Consider the following 23,570-nt stretch of genomic DNA (forward strand, 5'->3'; position numbering starts at 1 on the left):
TTCGCCCTTGGCCGAGCGAATCTCCATGGGTCCACACCCCCCCCATCTGATCCATGAACTCCCACAGGGCCCTGGCTGCCGCCGGTCTCTTTCCCGACCTGGACTTAGACTGGTTCTGTGCCGGATCCAGGACTGTGTTAAAATCCCCCCCCCCCCCCCAACTCCATGATCAAATTACTTGACTCCATGTCCAGGATTTTTCCCAGCATGCGCCTCATGAATTCCACGTCGTCCCAGTTCGGGGCATAGACGTTCACGAACACCACCCAGGCCACCTGCAGCTTGCCACTCACCATAATGTACCTGACCCCCTTGTCCGCCACAATACTCCCTGCCTCGCATGCCACCCGTTTGCTAACCAGAATTGCCACCCCACTGGTCTTCGAGTCCAGCCCCGAATGGAACACTTGGCCCACCCATCCCCTCCTTAATCTCGTTTGGTCAGCGAGTTTTAAATGCGTCTCCTGTAGCATGGCCACGTCCGCCTTTAATCCTTTTAAATGCGAGAACACACGGGCCCTTTTGACCGGCCCGTTCAGACCCCTCACGTTCCACGTGATGAGCTGGACAGGGGGGTTGCCAATTCAGCTCCCAGGTCCTGGTATATACGAATCTCGCAGTTCTCCCACTTACTGTTCTGCTCCTTCTTTGCCCAACGCAAGACACGCTCCCTGTCTGTGAAGCGGTGGAACCTTATCACCATCGCCCTCGGTTGTTCATTCGCCCTAGGCTTCCTCGCAAGGACTCTGTGCACCCTGTTCACTTCCAAGGGCCGCGGGAAGGCCCCCGCGCCCATCAGCGTCACCAGCATTGCAGTCAATGCGTCCCCTCCGCACCTTCAGGGAGGCCCGGAATTCTCAGGTTTTGTCTCCTAGACCAATATTCGAGGTCATCCCCAGTCTCTCCTGCCATCTCTTGTGCAGGGCCTCATGCACCCCCAACCTGACCGCCAGGCCCAGGATCTCATCCTCGTTGTCAGATACCTTTCTCTTCACCTCTTTGATCGCCTTCTCCTGTACCTTCTGAGTTTCCACCATCCCTTCCATAGAGGCCTTCATAGGTGCCAGCATCTCCGTCTTCAGCTCTGTGAAGCAGCTTCTTAGGAACTCCTGCTGCTCCCTCAACCACTGGGCCCACGCTGCATGGACCCGTTCCGCTCGCTTCCCTGCAATCGCTCCCTTCACGGCCCCACTCCTAGATCCCTCCATGCAGCAGTGAGGGGAACCTCTCCAGCGTCTCCTGCCACGCCGGGAATCACCGCCGAAGTGCCACTACCACTCCGTTTAAGGGCCCAAATGTCCGATCTCGGCGGGAGCTGCTGTGTGCACGACCTATTCGACATGGCCGCTGCCGGAAGTCGTCCAGCAGCATAATAATAATAATCTTGATTGTCACAAGTAGGCTGACATTAACACTGCAATTAAGTTACTGTGAAAATCCCCTCGTCGCCACATTCCGGCGCCTGTTCAGGTACACTGAGGGAGAATTCAGAATGTCCAAATTATCAAACAGCACGTCTTTCGTCACTTGTAGGAGGAAACCGGAGCACCTGGAGGAAACCCACGCACTCACAGGGAGAACGTGCAGACTCCGCACAGACAGTGATCCAAGTCGGGAATCAAATCTGGGACCCTGGAGCTGTGAAGCAATAGTTCTAACCACTGGGCTACCGTGCTGCATTAAGGAATACATTGAGGATTCCCTCCATCATGTGTGCACTGCCACCGTGTTAAACAGGACAGCTTTCAAACAGATCTAGGAACTGAAGACTCGGCTTCGATAAGATGCTGTGGAAAATTGCCCCGCTATGTCCTGTCACAAAAAGCAGGACAAATCCAACCCAGCCAATTACTGCCCTATCATTCTGCTCTCGGTCATCAGCAAATTGGTGGAAGGGGTCTTCGACAGCGCTATCGAGCAGCACTTACCCAGCAATAACCTGCTCACTGACGCTCGGTTTGGGTTCCACCAGGGCCAGTGAGCCCTTGACTTCATGGCCCAAACATGGACCTCAGAGCTGGGCTCCAGAGGTATGAAGAAAACGTTTGCGTAAGTGTAGCATCGACTTCCGGTTGCGGCTATGTGGAGCTAAGCCGCACGTTCGGCCGCTCCCGCTACTTAAGGACTTTTGGGCCGATTTGAGGGCCCCAAACGGCGCTGTCTCGATGAATCCCGGTGGGGGAAGGTGTCTAGAGGAGCATTCCCCATAATTTATGGTGCTCACCCGGAGTGGGGCAAAGGAAAAAGCTGCAGCAGCTCCCCAATAAAAGCGGGGGAAGAAGGACAAAATGGCGGCCAGCGGAACACCAGAGGACTGGTGGAAGTGGGCGCAGGAGCAGCAAGCTCTCTTCTGCGCTGTTTTGCGGAGCTGAAGGCTGAGTTGCTGGGCTCCCTGAATGCGACTACCAACAAGCTGCTTGGGACCCAGGCGGCCCAGGAGGTGTCCATTCGGGAGTTGCAGCAGCAGGCCGCTGAGCGGGAGGAGGAGGCCGTGGTCCTCGTGGGGAAAGTGGAGTTGCACGAGGCACTCCACAAAAAGTGGCAAGACCGCTTGGAAGAGCTGGACGTTCGCACGAGGCGAAATAATTTGAGGATCCTGGGCCTGGCGGAGGGGCTGGAGGGGTCGGATCTCCCGTCGTATGTGACCACGATGTTGAGCTCGTTGATGGGAGCGGGGTCCTTCCATTTGCCCCTGGAGCTTGAGGGAGCTCATCGAGTGATGGCCAGGAGGCCTAAGGCAAATGAACCCCCGCGGGCGGTGCTGGTGTGGTTCCATCGATTCAGCGACCGGGAGTGTGTGCTGCGCTGGGCCAAGAAAGAGAGCAGCAGCAAGTGGGAGAATTCGGTAGTGCGAATCTACCAGGACTGGAGTGCGGAGGTGGCAAAGCGGCGGGCCGGGTTCAACCGGACGAAGGCGGTGCTGCATGCCAGGCAGGTCAGATTTGGAATGCTGCAGCCTGCGCGTCTGTGGGTGACATATAAGGACCGGCACCATTACTTCGAGTACCCGGAGGAGGCGTGGGCCTTTGTACAGGCGGAGAAACTGGACTCGAACTAGGATCTGGGGACACACTATGGCCGTTGCTGTTTTCTCTGTTGCTGTTCTTCAATTTTGACACGTGCTTTTTTATGCTGGTTTTCTTTTTGCTCTGTTTCCGGGTGGGTCTGTCTGTTGGGTATGGGGTATGTGGGGAATGTTGGGGGTTTGTGTTTTATATGTTCTCTTCAGTACGGGGCTGGGGGTTGGGGTGAAACTGGATTTTGGTGAGCTGCGTCAGAAGGGTGGGGTGTGGCAGTGTGAAAGTGCGGGCTTTCCTCTGGTTTCCCGCGCTGCGGGGCAGGGGGGACGGAGCTGGCGGTGGGGGCGTGGCCTCTACTGGTTTTCTTTCCCGCGCTGAAGTGGTGCCAAGGAGGTGTGGCAAGAGGGGGATGACCCCATGCCGGGCGGAATGGGTTTTGGCGGGAGCTGCCGGGGTCAGCAGAAGTCAGCTGACTCACGGAAGTACCATGGAGGGTGCGTCGCGGCTAGGAGGGGTCCTAGCCCGGTGGTGGGGTGGGGGTGGGTGGTGGGGGAGGGTGGGTGGGTGGGGGGGGGGTACCGGGTTTCTGCTGGAATGGCCAGGAAGGGGCTGGTGTGGGCCGGGGGGGTAGAGGAGAGGCGTTATCGCCATGGGGAACGGGTCGGGTGGGGCGAGCTGGCCTGGGGCGAGCAGTCGATAAGCTATGGCTAGCCGGCGGGGGGGGGGGGGGGGGGGGGGGGGGCAGGTTTTTCACTCAGGATTGGACGTGAAGAACCGGGGGGGTGGCGATTCTGGTGGGGAAGAGGGTGGCGTTCGAGGCGGCTGAGGTGGTGTCGGACAAGGAGGGCAGATATATTATGGTGAAGGGTAGGCTGCAGGGAGAGAAGGTGGTGCTGGTTAATGTATATGCCCCGAATTGGGATGATGCTGGCTTCATGAGGCACTTGTTGGGCCACATCCCGGACCTGGAGGCAGGGGGCCTGATCATGGGGGGAGACTTTAACACAGTGCTGGATCCCCCACTGGACCGGTCCAGTTAAAGGACGGGTAGGAGACCGGCGGCGGCCAAAGTGCTGAGGGGGTTTATGGACCAGATGGGAGGGGTGGATCCCTGGAGGTTTGGGAGGCCGAGAGCGCGGGAGTATTCCTTTTTCTCTCATGTTCATAGGGTTTATTCCCGAACAGATTTTTTCGTCCTGAGCAGGGGATTGATCCCGAAGGTGCAGGATGCCGAGTATTTGGCCATAGCGATTTCAGACCATGCTCCGCACTGGGTTGATCTGGAGATGGGGGAGGCGCGGGACCAGCGCCCGCTCTGGCGCCTGGATGTGGGGATGCTGGCTGATGAGGAGGTGTGTAGGAGGGTCCGGGGAAGTATTGAGGGGTATCTTGATACCAACGACACGGGGGAGGTCCGGGTGGGGATGGTCTGGGAGGCTCTGAAAGCAGTGATCCGGGGGGGAGCTGATCTCCATCCGGGCCCATAGGGAAATGAGGGAGAGGAAGGAGAGGGAGAGACTGGTGGGGGAGCTCCTGGATGTGGACAGGAGATACGCGGAGGCACCGGAGGAGGGGTTGCTGGGGGAACGGCGTAGTTTGCAGGCCAAATTTGACTTGTTGACCACCAGAAAGGCAGAGACACAGTGGAGGAGGGCGCAGGGCGCGGAATATGAGTATGGGGAGACGGCGAGCAGGATGTTGGCGCATCAGCTCCGTAGGTGAGATGCGGCTAGGGAAATTGGTGGAGTGACGGATAGGGGTGGGAATGTAGTGCAGAAGGGGACAGAAGTAAATGGGGTCTTTAGGGACTTCTACGAGGAACTGTACCGGTCGGAACCTCCGATGGGGAGAGGGGGGATGGAGAGCTTCATGAACAGGCTATGTTTCCCAAAGGTTCAAGAGGAGCTGGTAGAGGGGCTGGGGGCGCCGATAGAGTTGGAGGAGTTAGTCAGGGGGATAGGACAAATGCAGTCAGGTAAGGCGCCGGGGCCGGACGGGTTCCCGGTGGAATTTTATAAAAAGTATGCGGATCTGGTGGGCCCCCTGTTGGTGCGAGCCTTCAATGAGGCATGGGAGGGGGGGCTTTGCCCCCGACGATGTCACGGGCACTGATCTCTCTGATCCTGAAGCAGGATAAGGACCCCTTGCAGTGTGGATCATACAGGCCTATCTCGCTCCTCAATGTTGACGCTAAGTTGCTGGCGAAGATCCTGGCCACCAGGATAGAGGACTGTGTGCCAGGGGTGATACACGAGGATCAGATAGGATTTGTCAAGGGACGGCAGCTCAACACGAATGTGCAGAGACTGCTAAATGTTATTATGATGCCGGCAGTGGAGGGAGAGGCGGAGATAGTGGTGGCGCTGGATGCAGAGAAAGCGTTTGATAGAGTTGAGTGGGGGTACCCGTGGGAGGTGCTGGAGCGGTTCGGATTCGGGGAGGGATTCATCAAATGGGTGAGGCTGCTCTACGCGGCTCCGATGGCGAGTGTAGTTACCAATGGAAGGAGATCGGAGTACTTTAGGCTCTACCGTGGGACCAGGCAGGGGTGCCCCCTGTCCCCCTTGCTCTTTGCATTGACGATTGAACCTTTGGCTATGGCGTTGAGGGAGTCAGGGAGATGGAGGGGTCTGGTGCGGGGTGGGGAGGAACATCGGGTATCGCTGTATGCGGACGACCTGCTGTTGTATGTGGCGGATCCAGAAGGGGGAATGCCGGGGGTGATGGAGCTGTTAGCGGAATTTGGGGGCTTCTCGGGCTACAAGTTAAATTTAGGCAAGAGCGAGGTATTTGTAGTACACCCGGGTGATCAGCAGGAGGGAATTGGGAGGCTCCCGTTTAAGAGGGCAGTGAAGAGTTTCAGATACCTGGGGGTGCAGGTGGCCAGGAGTTGGGGGACTCTCCATAAGCTTAATTTTACCAGGCTGGTGGAGCAGATGGAGGAGGAATTTAAAAGGTGGGACATGGCGCCGCTATCGTTGGCGGGTAGAGTGCAGTCCGTCAAAATGACGGTTCTCCCGAGGTTTTTGTTCCTTTTTCAGTGTTTGCCCATCTTTATCCCTAGGGCCTTTTTTAGAAGGGTGACTAGCAGCATCATGAGCTTTGTTTGGGCGCATGGGACCCAGAGGGTGAAGAGGGTCTTCTTGGATGGGGTAGAGATGGTGGGGGGCTGGCGTTACCCAATCTCTCGGGGTATTATTGGGCGGCCAATGTGTCGATGGTGCGCAAGTGGGTGATGGAGGGGGAGGGGGCAGCATGAAAACGGATGGAGAGGGCGTCCTGTGGAGATACAAGCCTGGGGGCCTTGGTAACAGCGCCGTGGCCGCTCCCTCCCACGAGGTATACCACGAGTCCGGTGGTGGCGGCTACCCTCAAGATTTGGGGGCAGTGGAGGCGACATAGGGGAGAAGTGGGGGGCTCGATGGAGGCTCCGTTGAGGGGGAACCATAGGTTCGTCCCGGGGAACATTGATGGGGGATTTCAGGGTTGGCACAGAGCGGGCATCAGACAGCTGAGGGACCTGTTTATTGATGGGAGGTTTGCGAGCCTGGGGGGAGTTGGAGGAGAAATTTGGGCTCCCCCCGGGAAACATGTTCAGGTATCTGCAGGTAAAGGCATTTGCTAGACGGCAGGTGGAGGGATTCCCTTCGCTTCCCGCGAGGGGGGTGAGTGACAGGGTGCTTTCGGGGGTCTGGGTCGGAGAGGGGAAGATATCTGATATTTACAAGGTTATGCAGGAGGTGGAGGAGGCATCAGTAGAGGAGCTGAAAGCTAAGTGGGAGGGGGAACTGGGGGAACAGATCGAAGACGGGACATGGGCTGATGCCCTGGAGAGGGTTAATTCTTCCTCCTATGTTTGTTTATTTAATTTAAATTTATTTTTAAGTTCTCTTGTTGTTCATTGGGGTTGGGGGGGTGGGATGTGATACATGCTTTGATACGGTCTGGGGGGTGTTACAGTTACTATGGGTTATTTTGTTGCATTTCATTGTTTGTCGTTATATTTTATATTTTCTGTAAAAATTTCCAATAAAAATTTTTTTTTTTTTTTAAAAAGAGTAAGTGTGGCATCAAGGAGTTCCCAGCAAAACTGTCAATCAAAGGAAGACTCTCCGCTGGTTAGGAGTCATACTTGGCACACTGTGGTTGTTGCTGCTGGAGGTCAGTCATCTCAATCCCAGGACATCATTGCAGGAGTTTCCTCAAGGTCGTGTCCTGGACCCAACAATCTTCAACTGCTTCATCAATGACCTTCCCGCCATGTAAGGTCAGTAGTGGGGATGTTTGCACAATGTTCAGCACCATTCACGACCCCACAGATACTAAAGCAGTCGGTGCCCCCATGTAGCAAGACCTGGATAACTTTCAGGCTCGGGATGGTAAATGGAAAATAACATCCACACCACACAAGTGCCAGGCAATGACCATCTCCAACAAGAGAGAATCTATCCATCGCCCCTAACCATCACTGAATCCCACACTGTCAACATCCTGGGGATTACCATTGACCAGAAACTGAACTGGACTAGCCATATAAATACTATGGATACAACAGCAAGTCAGAGGCTAGGAAGCATGTGGTGAGTAATTCACCTCCTGACTCCCCAAAGCCTGCCCATCATCCACAAGTCAGGAGTGTGATGAATGCTCTCCACATGCCTGGATGAGTGCAGCTCCAACAACACTCAAGAAGCTGAACACCATCTCGGCCAAAGCAGCCCCGCTTGATTGGTACCCCACCAATAACCTGCAACATTCAGTCCGTGTGAAACCAACACACGGTGGCAGGGGTATCCACTATTTGCAAGACGCACTGCAGCAGCTCACCAAGGTTTCCCTCAACGGGACCTTCAAAACCTCTACCACCTAGAAGCACAAGGGCAACATCGTCACTGGGTCAAAATGCTGGATCTCTCTGCCAAGCAACACTGTGGGTACACGCACGCAACATGGATCACAGTGGTTCAAAGCGGCTGCTCATCCCCACTTTCCCGAGGGCAATTAGGGATGGGCAACAAAGGCTGGCCTCACCAGCGAAGCCCACATCCTGTGAATTAATTAACGTTTTTAAAAGACCAGCCATCACTATGCAAGCAGGTTTTTAACATTAGACTTGACTCCAGGTATCAGAAGGTTTGGAATCCATTGTAATGGTGACCATGACCCAATAGCCTGCCCATAATGACCGCTTGGGAAAGGAACTAGTAAATGAAGGCCCATAGGGCAACCTACCATGAAGCAGTGCCTTTGGCTCAGGGGGTGAGAGGGGGAGTCAGGATTTGGGAGGTGGGTGCCAAATAAATCTGCACAGTACCTTGTCCAAAAACAGAAGAAAAGTCAGCGCTTCCCAGAGACCTTCTTGGCAGCAGTGAAAAATTGAAAACAAAAATCAAGATGCTGAATATAACAGAATAATGGCAAAGGGTAAAGGGACTCAAATAGAAAGACACAAGAGCCACAGACAGATTCACAGATTGCATATTATGGGCAGCAACAGCAAACAAGGTAACCCCTTCTCTGGGCAGAGGAGATTAACAGAGTGGATGGTGCTCTGCCATTTCACTCTGCTTTAAAAATTGAGAGTACCCAATTCTTTTTTTCCCAATTAAGGGGCAATTTAGCACGGCCAATCCACCTACCCTGCACATCTTGGGGTTGTGGGGGTGAAACCCACGCAGACACGGGGAGAATGTGCAAACTCCGCACGGACAGTAACCCGGGGCCTGGATCGAACCCGGGTCCTCGGCGCCGTAGGCAGCAGTGCTAATCACTGCGCCACCCCATCATGAGAGGTTTTGATAAGTAGGCAGGGAGGAATGTTTCCACTGGCAGGACACTGGTAATCACGGGACGCACATTCAGAAGGGAGATGATGAGATTTCCTTTACACCCAAGTTGTCAAGATCTGCAGAGACTTCCTGAAAGGGTGATGGAAGCTGATCCAATTGTAACACAAGACAGAATGAAACGTCCACTTGAAAAGAAGAAATTCATAAATGTATGGGGAAAGAGGCAGGGAGTGACCGGTCTTTCAAAGACAAAGCATGGGACCAATGGGCCGAATGGCCTCCTTGTGTGCAGCATGATTCTATAAAATGAATATTGAACTCCGAGACGCAGAATAAACTTGTTCTGCCCATAAAAACAGACAGCAATGAATTCCCTATTCCGTTAAGTTGATGATGTTTAGGTATCACTCCCGTCTCACGGTGTGTTCTGCATCTGTAATCAGGCCCCTCCACCTTCAACTGCAATGGTTGAGAGATAGAGGTCTCACTGCAGAGGGAGACGCAGATATGAAACACCAAAAAAACGTGTCTGCCTCACACCCACGCCAAACTCATTGGCCCACTGAAGAACAGCCCATTGATGGCATCCACGCTAAATTGCTCCATAATTTGAATAAAGAATTGGGGACTCTAAATTTATTTTTTTAAAAGGCCATACCATCAGGAAAATAGACAGGAATTTTACACAGCTTTAATCATGTGCAGATATAAAAAGTCAAAAAATATCCTGTTAGACATAGGTACAGAAGGAGGCCATTTGGTCCATCGAGTCTGCTCCGCCATTAAATGAGGTCATGACAAGGGCAGCACGGTGGCACAGTGGTTAGCAGTGTTGCCTACGCCGCTCAGGACCCGGGTTCGAATCCTGGCCCTGGGTCACTGTCCGTGTCTGCGTGGGTTTCACCCGCACAACCCAAAAGATGTGCAAGGTTAGGTGGATTGGCCGCGCTAAATTGGCCCTTAATTGGAAAAAATAATTGGGTACTCTAAATTTATTTATTTTTTTATTTTAAAAATGAGGTCATGACTGATCTGATATGATAAGGGCTTAGGAGAGCTCGGAGGGGGCATGAGAAGTCCTTGGCGAGTAGGAGCAAGGAAAACCCCAAGGCTTTTTACACTTATGTGAGGAATACAAGAATGGCCAAGGTCAAGTTAGGGTCAAGGACAGTGTGCATGGAGTCTGAAGATATAGGAGAGGCCCTAAATGAATACTTTTCTTCAGTGTTCACAAAGGGGAGGGGCCACGTAGTTGAGGAGCATGGTGTGATACAGGCTTGTCGGCTGGAGGAGGTAGATATTCGGAAGGAAGATGTGTTAGAAATGTTGAGAAGCCCGAGGATAGATAAGTCCCCTGGGCCTGATGGGATATATCCTAGAATTCTTTGGGTGGCGAGGGATGAGATTTCAGAGCCTTTGATCTTTATGTCCTCACTGTCTACAGGAATAGTGCCAGAAGACTGGAGATAGGTGACTGTTGTCCCATTGTTCAACAAAGCAAATAGGTATAACCCTGGAAATTATAGGCCGGTTAGTCCCACTTCGGTCATAGGCAAATTGTTGGAAAGGGTCCTGAGGGATAGGATTTATGATCATTTGGAAAGATGCAGGATAATCCAGGATAGTCAGCACGGTTTTCTGAAGGGTAAAGTCTTGCTTCAAGTTTGATTGTATTCTTTGAGGAGGTAACTAAGTACATAGATGAAGGTAGAGCAGTTGATGTCGTATACATGGATTTTAGTAAGGCGTTTCATGAGGTGCCCAATGGTCGGCTCATGCAGAAAATAAGGAGGCTTGGCATAGAGGGAAATTTGGTTGATTGGATCAGTGATTGGGAGTCGGCTGATTTGATCTTGGTTTCAGACTAGTTGGGCCCAACATCGTGGGCCGAAGGGCCTGTACGGTGCTATACGGTTCTATGTTCTGTATGATCCTCAATTCCACTTTCCCGCCTTATCCCCATAACTCATGATTCTCTTACTGATTAAAAATCGGTCTCTCTCTCGGTTTAGCCCATTCTGGTTGCACACACATACTGCCAAAGTGTAAACGTGACGTATTCTTACCTGCATCAGATACTTGGGGCTCTCGGGCATGCCCAGAGCATAGACAAGCGCAGAGGACAGGCTTGGTATTGAGCAAAGCATCACAAAGATTCTCCAGCTCTGAAAGTGTATCGAACCCAGTTGGAAAGTCAACGAAGTCCTGGGGATCACCACCCACGCGAGACCTGAGAACAAAGGTAGAGCCACAGCATCAATTCACGGTTAGAATTCGAGACAGACTATTAGGATCCGATTAGCTGCCGTTAATTGTATTTTAATTTTTTTTAAGATTGAATGAAATTTTCCACTCTTTTTTTTTTAAAGAACTCGGGAAGAAATTCGATTTGCAGTTCCACAAGACAATCTGTTCAGAAATGAAGCTCTTCTTTCTTCCAACACTCCCCATTTGGAATAACTTCTTTCCCTCCCCATAATATTATGGTTCAGTTTTAAATAATAATTTATGCCTAATAATCAGCAATACTTCACATCTCGGTCCTGTGACAACATGGTGGCACGGTAGCACAGTGGTTAGCACTGTTGCTTCACAACGCCAGGGTCCCAGGTTCGATTCCCGGCTTGGGTCACGGCTGTGTGAGTCTGCACGTTCTCCCCCTGTCTGCGTGGGTTTCCGCCGGGCGCTCCAGTTTCCTCCCATAAGTCCCAAAAGATGTGATGTTAGGTGAATTGGATATTCTGAATTCTCCCTCCGTGTATCCGAACAGGCGCCGGAATGTGGCGACGAGGGGGTTTTCACAGTAACCTCATTGCTGTGTTAATGTAAGCTTACTTGCAACACTAATAAAGATTATTATTATTAATAAGTTCAATCCAGTGAGCCATTCCCTTCCTTCACATATAGTGCCAATTTTAATGCTTTCACCCTCAGGCTCAAAACTCCTCCGCATCGCTCTAAGCTTCTCTGGCCCAACAGCCCTGAGATTTCTGTACTCCTCCAGTTCTGGTCTTCTGTGCTTCTCAATTCATATCAGCGCACCATTGGTGGCCGTTCCTCCCTAAACCTCTACGCCTCTTTCTCTCTCTCCTCCTATACGATGTTTCTTAACACAGTACTTTACTGCTCGTCACCTGCTAATATCTGCTTATGTGACAAATGTTACATTACATACAAGCAGTTGGTGACACCAGCGTCAGAGTAATGAGTCACGACAGAATTAATCGGTGGATGCTTGTTTGCTGTGGAAAAACTGGAGCGACTGGTAGTGTGTGTGAGGCGTATCTCTACCACATATTGGGAAATCACCCTGTATGTGTACCTATTTATCAGTTCGGAGGGCGGGTAGCTTTCAGGCTGCTATCAATAATATTGATGCAACCCTTTAGGAGTGGCGGCAGAAGAGGAGCTGAAAGCTAAGTGGGAGGGGGAACTGGGGGAACAGATCGAAGACGGGACATGGGCTGATGCCCTGGAGGCGGTGGCAACCTTTCATCGACTTTCTGGCTCAACGATAGGGTACTGGGACAGTAGCAGCAGCAACCCAGGGGGGGGGGGGGGAGGAGAGAGAGGAGAGGAGAGGAGGGAAAGGGGGGGGGGACGATGACTATGTTTGTTTATTTAATTTTAATTTATTCTTAAGTTCTCTTGTTGTTTATTGGGGTTGGGGGGGTGGGGGGGGGGGGGGGATGTGATACATGCGTTGATACGGTCTGGGGGATGTTACAGTTATTATGGGTTATTTTGTTGCATTTCATTGTTTGTCGTTATATTTTATATTTTCTGTAAAAAACCCCAATAAAAATTATATTTTTTTTAAAAAAGGAGTGGCGGCAGGGGGAATTACGGGTGACATAAATGTACAACCTCAAAAGGACAGACAGGTTGGTGGAATGGAAGGGCAAGCGGCAGATGAAAGTTAATGCCTGAAAGTGTGAAGTGGTTCATTTTGGTGGGAAGAGCATGGAGACCCAATACAAAACAAAGGGTACAATTCTAAAGAGGACATGCGTCACTGAAGGCGGCAAGGCAGGTTGAGAGCATGGTCAATAAGGCATCTAGCATCATTTTTCCAATAAGGATATAGAGTGATGTTACACTTGTATAAAACACTGGTTTGCCTCAACTGGATTATTGTGCTCAGTTCTGGGCAACACACTTTCGGCAGGGAGGGCGTGAAGGCATTAGAGGGAACGCAGGAAAGATTCACGAGAATGGTTCCAGGTTTCAGCATATGCAGCTAGATTGGAGAAGTTGGGACGATTTTCCTTGGAGAAGGGACGGCTGAGATGATTTGATAGGGGTGTTCAAAATCATGAGGGGTCTGGACAGAGCAGACATGGGGAGAGTCTGTCCCCGTTGGTGGTGGGATCAACAGCCAGGAGGCGCAGATTTAAGATAATTGGCAAAAGGAGCCATGGTAATATAAGGAATATCGTGGGGCAGGGTAGCACAGTGGTTAGCACTGTTGCTTCACGGCGCCAAGATCCCAGGTTCGATTCCCGGCTTGGGTCACTGTCTGTGCGGAGTCTGCACGTTCTACCTGTGTCTGCGTGGGTTTCCTCCGGGTGCTCCGGTTTCTTCCCACAGGTCCCAAAAGACTTGCTTGTTGGGTGAATTGTGTGGCGACGAGGGGATTTTCACAGTAACTTCATTGCAGTGTTTTATTTTTAATTTAGAGTACCCAATTCATTTTTTCCAATTAAGGGGCAATTTAGCGAGTTCAATCCATCTACCTTGCACATCTTTGGGTTGTGGGGGCGAAACCACGCAAACACGGGGAGAATGTGCAAACTCCACACGAACAGTGACCCAGAGCCGGGATCGAACCTGGGACCCCGGCGCCGTGAGGCAACAGGGGTAACCCACTGCGCCACCGTGCTGCCCTTTCATTGCAGTGTTAATGTCAGCATACTTGTGACAATAAAGATTATTGTTGTTCTCATGCAGCGAATGATTAGGATCTGGAATGTACTGCCCGAGTGTGGTGGAGGCAGGATCAATCGAGGCAAGAAGGAAGTAGATTATCTGAAAAGGAAGAATGCTCAGGGCCACAGGGAGAAGGCAGGAGAGTGACACCTGGTGAACTGTTCCCTCAGAGAATCAATGCCATCATAAGTTCGGCTCAACATCGAGGGCCGAAGGGCCTGTTCTGTGCTGTACTGTTCTATGTTCTATAAGGTTGGCTTGGAATTCAGCTTGGCCCAGCCCTTCCATTACTGTGGAAGTTTTGTGACAGCAAAGTTCCGTAAAAGTTCTCTCACACTCATAAACTTAGTTTCATTTCCCACTGTGCAATTTTTTTTTTTTAATTGAACGCATGCATCTCCAACATGCAGTCAGTCCCCACCAGGTTAGTTTAAGAGTGACTTTGAGGGGCAGCACGGTGGCACAGTGGTTAGCATTGCAGCCTACGGAGCTGAGGACCCGGGTTCGAATCCCGGCCCTGGGTCACTGTCCGTGTGGAGTTTGCACATTCTCCCCGTGTCTGCGTGGGTTTCGCCCCCACAACCCAAAGATGTGCAGGTTAGGTGAATTGGCCACGCTAAATTGCCCCATAATTGGAAAAAATAATTGGGTAATCTAAATTTATAAAAAAAAAAAAAAAAGAGTGACTTTGAATGATACGTGAGTTTAGGCCCAAGCCTCCTCAGAGTTGCAAGACTGACTGACAATCTCATTTAGACTGCTCTCCTCACGGGGCTGTGTTTCAAGGAGTGCTGGTGACCCCAGGGATGAGGTCTGGCACCTCTTCTTCACACCCACCTCGAGCAACATTGAAAATAGATAATTATATCATGGCACAAAGAGACATACACAGAGAAGGATAGAATTTACAGATCCATATAGAGCTCCACAAAGCCATCACAGAAAAATGAAAAATGCAACATGCCATGTATATCTATAATAGAAATAGACAATTCAACCTGTTAAGATCCTGGACCAGACCCCAAGGTTTGCTAGGATACCAGACAATAACCCCTAATACTTTTTGTTAAATTGTAAAACTGTGAAGAAAGATTACCTCACTCCAGGAGTGCTTCCATTGACCAATAGGCATGTTAACTTTATTCTTAACACAGGATTAAACACATTATCACAGAAAATAGCTTTTCAATTAACAGTTAAACAATTCTTAAAATTGTGAGCTCCTGGCAGACTCCAAGCTAAAGTGCCCGCTTCAGACCTGGCTCCTCCTAATAATTGCGTCATCTTTATCCCACTCAGGAGCGGCACGGTGGCGCAGTGGTTAGCACAGCTGCCACATGGCTCCAAGGATCCTTGTTCGATCCTGGCCCCGGGTCACTATCTGTTTACACATTCTCGCCGTGTCCGAGTGGGTCTCACCCCCACAACCCAAAGATGTGCAGGGTCGGTGACCTGCTTATCTAAGTTGAATCATAATGTCTCAATTATCTACTCTCCAGGGAATCTCCAGCAATCATAACAAAATTCCATTAAGCCTCTCTTTGTAACACATACATGGGTGGAATGGATGATGATCTCACTTTTACAACATCTTATTTGCACATTTTGCAGCCATAGAGTCCGCCTGTATGTTAAAGTAGGATTTTTTTTTTAAAATTAGAGCAGCAGGTAAATACTGAAATCTCTATAAAAAATCCCTACATTCATCATAAACCTTTTTAAAAAAATAAATTTAGAGTACCCAATTATTTTTTCCAATTAAGGGGCAATTTAGCGCGGCGAATCCACCTACCCTGCACACCTTTAGGTTGTGGGGGCGAAACCCACGCAGCCACGGGGAGAATGGGCAAACTCCACACGGACAGTGACCCAGAGCCGGGATCGAACCTGGGACCTCGACGCCGTGAGGCAGCAGGGCTAACCCACTGTGCCACCGTGCTGCCCCTCTATTCATTACCTAAAGGATATGCCACTAGATCAAATGAAAACTATTAACGTGGAGACCTTTAAGATGGTGGATGAGCTGAATGGATTTTTGATTTGCATTGTTCTCTGTTCTAGGTAGGATTTATAAAGAATATGCCTTTTTAAAGTTACAAGTTGCAAGGAAGAGGGGCACATTTAGCAAAGATTTCAATTTTTTTTTTTATTGCAAAGGTGAATAGTCGTCACGTAACAGATGGCTCTCCTCCAGAACACAGCAAAATAGGCACTTTTGGCTGAATTTAGCCCAGAGAATCGGACTTAGTCATCTCCTCAGCCACGAAGACAGAGAGGAAGAACAAAATGCCAGAAAGCAGCAGTTCAAGAGGCCGCAGGGAAGGGCAGGAGCAGCGAGCAGGCAGGTCAGTGGACCCACGAGGCGAGAGGTCCCTGGTCACCCCCAGAGAGAGGGAGACCGGCGACCTGGACAACGGGCTCCCCGCCCCCCCACGCGGAGATGGTTGGGAGACGTTCCTAACTATGGAACTGACCGCAATGAAAGTCGAGATCAAGATGGAGATCCAAACGGCGGTCAGGGTGGAGGTGGCGGAGGCACAGGCCATTATGCAGATGACGCTCAACGGGATGGGAAGGAAGCTGGAGGCCATGGGGGAAAAGATCCAAGAACTCAAAAATGCATCGACAGACCAGAGCGACCGGATCGTCATCTTGCAGACCGTGATAAAGAGGTTGCTACAGACCCAAGGGATCCTGAAAGGGAAGGTTAAGGCCATAGAGAACCGATTCAGGCGACACAGCATTTGAATAGTGGGCCTGCCGGAGGGAATGGAGGGCAGAGACCTAACTGACTACGGGGCCAAGATGCTGGGCAACTTGGTTGGACGAGACAGCCTTCCCAAGCCTCCAGAGATGGTCAGGACACACTGGTTGCTCCAACCAAAAATCCGCACAGGCTCTCATACCTGCGTGAAATGTTCGCAGACTCATTCGCGAGGGGCACTCTGCCTCCAAAGCGAAGCCAGGACACCATATTGCTGATACCCAAAAAAGACAAAGACCCAAACGGAACGTGGATCCTACAGGTCCATTTGGACACAAAATTACTCACAAAAATCCTGGCCAAGAGACTGGAGATTTGCAGACCAGACATGGGGACTGGAGGGTCCAACACAAGGCCACACGAAAAAGAACCCTCAAAAAACAGGCAGACAACAGGATGGGGAGAGCAGAAAAGGAGGGAGGGGAGGCCAATCAACAGGGAGAGGGAAGGGAGGAAGGGGGCACTGGTTTAGCTCAGTGGGCTCGACAGCTGGTTTGGGATGCAGAACAAGGCCAGCAGCGCTGGTTCAATTCCCGTACCAGCTGAGAATCTGAATTCTCCCTCTGTGTACCCAAACAGGCGCCGGAATGTGGCGATTAGGTTTTTCACATTAACTTCATTGCAGTGTAAGCCTACTTACACGAAAAAAAGATTATTAATATTCATAAGTTCAACACTTAACAAGTTCAAACCAATGAGCCATTCCCTTCTTTCATATATAGTGCCAATTTTAATGCTTTCACCCTCAAACACTGAACAACCACTCACAGTGAAGTAAAGGACCTACGATAAGATCTGGAAACAGCGAAAGAAGGGAAGGAGTGGGGGGGGGGGGGGGGGGGGGGGGGGGGGGGGGGGGTGGGGTGGGGGGCCGGAAAAGGAACACCGTCCCAGTTACCGGTAACCAATGTAGTGTAAAAATGTAAAAGTTTGATTAAAATATATATATTTTTTAAAACAAAGGTGAATAAAAGGTTTGAGATTCACAGCATACTAATCAAGTTCAAACGAGTAAAATAAAGGGAATAAATTTGCAATCAACAATTTGGTTCGAAAGACTGAGGAAATGAAGGAGATCAACAGTTCTAAGAAAGCATCAAGGGGTGGGAGGGATTTGTGGGGATCATGTCCCGGGTGCTAAAAACAAGGGTGGCGATGGGTCCAGGGGTGGCAATTTTTGGGGTTTCGGAAGACCCGGGAGTCCAGGGTGAGAAAGAGGCTGATGTTTTGGCCTTTGCTTCCCTGATAGCCCGGCGACGAATACTATTGGCATGGAGGGACTCAAAGCCCCCGAAGACTGAGTTGTGGCTTACGGACATGTCGAGTTTCCTGGGCATGGAAAAAATTAAGTTCGCCTTGAGGGGATCTGCACAGGGGTTCGCCCGAGGTTCGCAACCATTCATTGACTTCTTTGTGGAAGAGTGAGCGTCAGCAGGGGGAGGGGATGGGTTGGAGGTAGAGTAGAGTAGGAGGGATAAATTGGCGGGTAGTACCGGTGGGAGAAGAGCGGGCTTGTGCAGTAGGTTACGTCTGAAGTATTGAATGTACGTGGATGTTTGCACATTTTTGCCTTTTTTGCTTTCTTTCTGTTGATGTCTGTAACTGTTTACAATGCCAAAAACTGCGTCAATAAAATTGTTTGTTAAAAAAAACGAAAGCATCAAGGGAAACAGACTTAGACAATCTCCATTTTATCCTCGAATCAGAAATTGTAGATGCAGAGCTCAAATGAATGAAGAGACGGTTTCAATCAGCAGTGACTACATTAGTTACGGGAAACACAAGTTCTCGCCTACATCATCATAAAGTATTTCAGCGCACGGTGGCAGAGTGTTTAGCACTGCAGCGCGCAGCGCCGAGGTCCCGGGTTCGATCCCGGCTCTGGGTCACTGTCCGTGTGGAGTTTGAACATCTCCCCGTGTCTGCACGGTGTCGCCCCACCACCCAAAGATGTGCAGGGCAAGTGGATTGGCACGCTAAATTGCTCCTTAAATTGGAAAAAAATAATTGGGTACTCTAAATTTTTTTTTTAATTTTTAAAAAAATATTATCTTCTAGCCAGAGTTCTTGCAAAATTAATTTGAAACCCAGGCTCGTTCTGCGGAGAGGTTACATATAAGAGTGAGCATACAATGCTGCGCATTCGAGCTAATTGGCTGCCACCTCCGCAGACTACAGAACAAACTGCAGGGGGCTCTGCATCAGGCCAAAGCCAGTGAACAATTTCCTGAAGACAAACAAGTGCTGCCTCCCACTTGGCAACTTCTCGGCTTAACTTTCCTTTATCGCCCTGCTGAGAAACGCTTTGGGGTTTATTTACTCTGAGGAATCTGTCCGCCAGCTTTTATCGGAAACAGCCTTGGGAGTCCGGGCGTAATTGGGGTAATCTTCCCTCGGTTTCATTTGTTTCGACTCGGGTCCCAAAATCCACAGAGATGGATCGATCTTCTTGGAGGCCAAAGTGTGATCCACATCAAACTAGTGAATTAAAGGGCGTGAAAAAACAAATATTTTTTTTTTTTTTAAATTTAGATTACCCAATTATTTTTTCCAATTAAGGGGCAATTTAGCGTGGCCAATCCACCCTACTCTGCGCATTTTTGGGTTGTGGGGGCGAAACCCACGCAGACACGGGGAGAATGTGCAAACTCCACACGGACAGTGACCCAGAGCCGGGATCGAACCTGGGACCTCAGCGCCGTGAGGCGGTTTGTACTAACCACTAGGCCACCGTGCTGCCCAGAAAAACAAATCTTAAGCATTTGAATGCACTGTTATTCTGTGCTCAGGACTTCAATTTGAAATGAATCGGTGAAACCCACAGTATTGCTCTTTATTTCTTTTTGATTCTGTATAAATTTACATTGTGCAATAAATAACATGTTTTCATTTGAGCCTGGAAACAGCTGACCTGTCAGCCTCAGGTGGCCAGCCCATACTCATTCTGGGGTATACCCAAGAACAGATAATGCATCGAGCTCTCATCAATCACGTCTGCACGAGGTCTTGGTGCATGCCGGCCTGTGGAAATGGCCTTGTGAATAAAACGAGGTCGGTTGGGAGAAAGCCTGAATTCTAACAATCCGCTACAGACCAAAAAAAAAACCCATTCAAGGTCCAACCTAAAGTAGCTGACCAGTAACAAATAGCAGTACCAAGTGATTTAAGAGCCCAGAAAGATAGGGACGGAGAGCTCGAATCGACTCTCCGCCTGGCAGCGGTGTCATGACGCAGATTGGGTGCAGAGGTGGACAAGGAAAGCCATACCATCTAAAGGAAGATAAGGAACACAAGGCTGCCCAGTGTCAACGCAGGATGAAGGGAATGCCAGCACTTAGCTGAAGAAAATAAGTTATATATCAGTCCACTTACTCAGAGGATGTTCCTTAAGGTCTGTGGTCTATTAATCATTCCAGTGTGGAATACCAAAGAATTACAGAGAGTGAGCCTAATTATACACCCAAGTTGACAATGCCAGAGGGCACAGGGCGATTTACCAGACTGGTACCAGGCGTTGAGGGGTTTCATTTATGATTCATTTATGATTCATCTTGGATCAGGTTACAGGTTAACTTAATGGCGCGGTTCAAAACCATGAGGGGGTTCTGATATGGTCGATGGGAACAAATTGTTCCCAATGGAAAGTGAATCAGTAACCAGACGAGACAGATTTAAGATAATTGGCAATTAACTGAACAAATTATAAGGATCTGGAATCCACTGTCTGAAAGCCTGGTGGAAGCAGGTGCAATGGTAACTTTCAAAATGGACAAGGGTGTGCAATGGAAAAGGAAAAACTAGCAGGGTCATGAGAGAGAGCTGGGGTTGATGAGAATAATTGGGCAGCTCTTTCAAAGAGTTAGCAGAGGCATGGATGGGCTGAATGGTCGCCTTCCGAGGTGCTTGATTCTGTAACATGTTGCAAACCTATTGGTGCCGCGATGGTCATGTGATCTTCATGTGGCAAATGCTACACCGCACATGCAACGCTCCATTCTCGCTGCACTAAGGGCTTTGTGCGAGTTGTGGAGACAACTTTAAATCATCATATGTATTACTCAACAGTTAGATCCTCAGCACCTTGGTTCCTAACCGGCTGTATTTCTTACACCAACACTCTGACATTTTCTAAATTGTATTAATCCAACACCTGTTTAGTTAGCATTCACCTGCAGAATCATAACCCAACCTGTTACCCTCCACTACATCCTGACAATGCTACGATATTAACACCTACTTCCATATTGATGAGTTACTTCTGCCATGGCTGTACACCATCCCAAAAGGGGAAGCAGCAATTTGATGTCTTTTTTTTTTACATTTAAAGTGCTCAGTTGTTTTTTTTTTCCCAATTAAGTGGCAATTTAGCGTGGCCAATCCATCTACCCTGCATATCTTTGGGTTGTGGGGGCGAGACCCACGCAGATACAGGGAGAATCTGCAAACTCCACACGGACAGTGACCCGGGGCCGGAATCGAACCTGGGACCTCAGCGACGTGAGGCAGCAGGGCTAACCACTGCGCCACCGTGCCACCCCCAAATGATTTTCAATTGGCAGGGAAAGATTCACGTCATTGCAGCATGGTGTTGGGAGGGGGTCGGGGTTGCATTTGATCCTTAATTCAAGTCTGATGGGAGAATTTACCACATTACGATTGGATGTTGTTGCTACTCTGCAGGACGTCTTTGCCGAATCAAAGTTCAAGCTTTAATGGAGAAGGTGACGAGAGCAGATGAAGACAGACTCTTCAATTTGTTAGCAGATGGCATTAAAGTGTAGGTTGAAAGGGGCGGCACGGTGGCGCAGTGGTTAGCACTGCTGCCTCGCGACACTCAGGTCCTGGGTTCGATCCCGGCCCTAGGTTACTGCCCTTGTGGAGTTTGCACATTCTCCCCATGTCTGCGTGGGTTTCACCCCCACAACCCAAAAGATGTGGTGATGTAGATTGGCCACGCTAAATTGCCCCTTAATTGGAAAAAGAATAATTGGGTACTCCAAATTTCAAAATGAAAAAAATTAAAGAGTAGGTTGAACAGCAGACGCTACCACACTGCTGTAACAGGCGTTTAACGTGTCGAGACAGTACATAGTACTAATTATATTGTAATAGTAGCAGTTCTTGCTGCTTACCGATAACGGGTGCAAAACATGAGAGAGCTGGTAAAAATCACAGATATCGCACCATCGTTCAGGTTAGAGGCATCTCATCAGGCGATGCATCCATTGATGTTAAGTGAAGGAACCAGATTCAATAGAGACTTTCAAAAGGGAAGAGTTAAAAATATACACTTGGGTTGTGGGGCCAATCGCGAAACTCTTTCAAAGGTAATAGACGGACTCCTTCCACGCTGTAAGCTTCGTTGAAGTGCTGTGGAACATTTTGCCTCACATTTGGTGCACGTTTTGTACCTCATCAGCGGATGGTCAATCCTTCCACAACGAGGGAGTGAGGTTGGTTGAAGTCCCCTACCCAGACAGAGGTGTCTTCACCGAATTGGCAGTCGGCAGCTCTCTTGCCAAATAGGGCCCAAGGGAGCAACACCTCCGACACAAGGTGATCCACTTATAATTGGGGGAAGGCTCCATTTTCTTTCACACACACACACACACACACACACACACCACACACACACACCACACACACACACACACACACACACACACACACACACACACACACCCACACAACTCCACCCACCTGCTGCTACAATGTTTCCTGCCATCCAGAAAGTGGCCAAAGCACTGACCATGCGGCCTCTTTTGTTCCGGGGTTGAAATTCCGAAAAATAGGAAAATATGACTGGTATGGAACCGCCAACACTGAGGGAGCAATCAGAGTTAAATTATCACCACACCCATCACAAGGAAGCATGCTGAGACCACCCAGCAAGATCAAAGACTGCATCCACCTCAGCTCACTGTCTACATCTATAATTGTACAAGAACCTTGGGTGGCACGGCAGCACAGTGGTTAGCACAGTTGCCTCACCGCTCCAGGGTCCCAGGTTCTATTCCTGGCTTGGGTCTATGTCTGTCTGGAGTCTGCACGTCCTCCCCGTGTGTGCGTGGGTTTCCTCCGGGTGCTCCGGTTTCCTCCCACAGTCCAAAGATGTGCAGGCTAGGTGCATTGGCCATACTAAATTTCCCCTTAGTGTCCAAAAAGGTTAGGTGGGGCTACTGGGTTACGGGGATAGGGTAGCAGTGTGTGCTTAGGTAGGGTGCTCTGTGCAAGAGCCGGTGCTGACTCGATGGACCGAATGGCCTCCTTCTGCACTGTAAATTCTATGATTCTATGAACCTTCTGGATCCAAGAAATGTCAGCTTTTCGATCTCAGTTTAAACCTCATTTTCTAATGGGCCTGCTCTCACAGCTCTATCCACCCCACCCGTCACAAATCTCCCCCGCAGTTCCCACACTGAGGTCACAGTAAATTTCGAGTTTTAAAATGGGAACGGTTTGCAAAGCCCTGGACCTAAACCTCGTGATCAGTTTAAAAACTCTGACAATCGTCATTTTAGGAAGATTGAGTGGCACAGATCTTGATAGTTAAGAGCAAATGGGAAATGGGATTGATTCTAGTCTTTGTCTGAATGGACACCAGCCAATCTGGCGATGACGGTTTGATACAGGAATGTAGTTTGGTCTTGTTATTGTAATAGGTAAGAGGGCCGCCTGTACGACTGGTAATAGAGCAGTGAGGGAATTCAAATACTGAAGTTTTTATTTATTTCAAAAAACAATTCTTTTTGTTTGTCAAGTTAACGGTTGCTGGGTGGCACGGTGGCGCAGTGGTTAGCACTGCTGTCTCACTGCGCTGAGGACCCGGGTTCGATCCCGGCCCCGGGTCACTGTCCGTGTGGAATTTGCACATCTGCATGGGTCTCACCCCAAAACCAAAGAAATGTGCAGGGTAGGTGGTTGGCCGCGCTAAATTGCCCTTCAATTGGAAAAAAAAAAGAAATTAAAAATGAAATGAAAATCACTTATTGTCACGAGTAGGCTCCAAATGAAGTTACTGTGAAAAGCCCCTAGTCGCCACATTCCGGCGTCTGTTCGGGAGGCTGT

At 49.8% G+C, this 23,570-nt stretch overlaps 1 protein-coding gene across 1 annotated transcript in view; it reads right to left on the reverse strand.

The window, feature by feature from the left end:
* The window catches only part of sv2 (synaptic vesicle glycoprotein 2), a 60,945-nt gene extending 38,599 nt beyond the window's left edge, over nucleotides 1-22,346 (reverse strand). The window contains exons 1-2 of the mRNA XM_038784275.1: nucleotides 22,203-22,346; nucleotides 10,876-11,039 (exon numbers count right to left, since the gene is read on the reverse strand). Of these exons, the coding sequence (XP_038640203.1) occupies nucleotides 10,876-11,039; nucleotides 22,203-22,254 (216 nt within the window). The 5' untranslated portion in view covers nucleotides 22,255-22,346. The remainder of the gene's footprint in view (nucleotides 1-10,875; nucleotides 11,040-22,202) is intronic.
* Nucleotides 22,347-23,570: the final 1,224 nt, after the last annotated feature.

The sequence above is a fragment of the Scyliorhinus canicula genome, chromosome 24 (genome assembly GCF_902713615.1).
Source record: "Scyliorhinus canicula chromosome 24, sScyCan1.1, whole genome shotgun sequence".
Taxonomy (NCBI): Eukaryota; Metazoa; Chordata; class Chondrichthyes; order Carcharhiniformes; family Scyliorhinidae; genus Scyliorhinus; species Scyliorhinus canicula.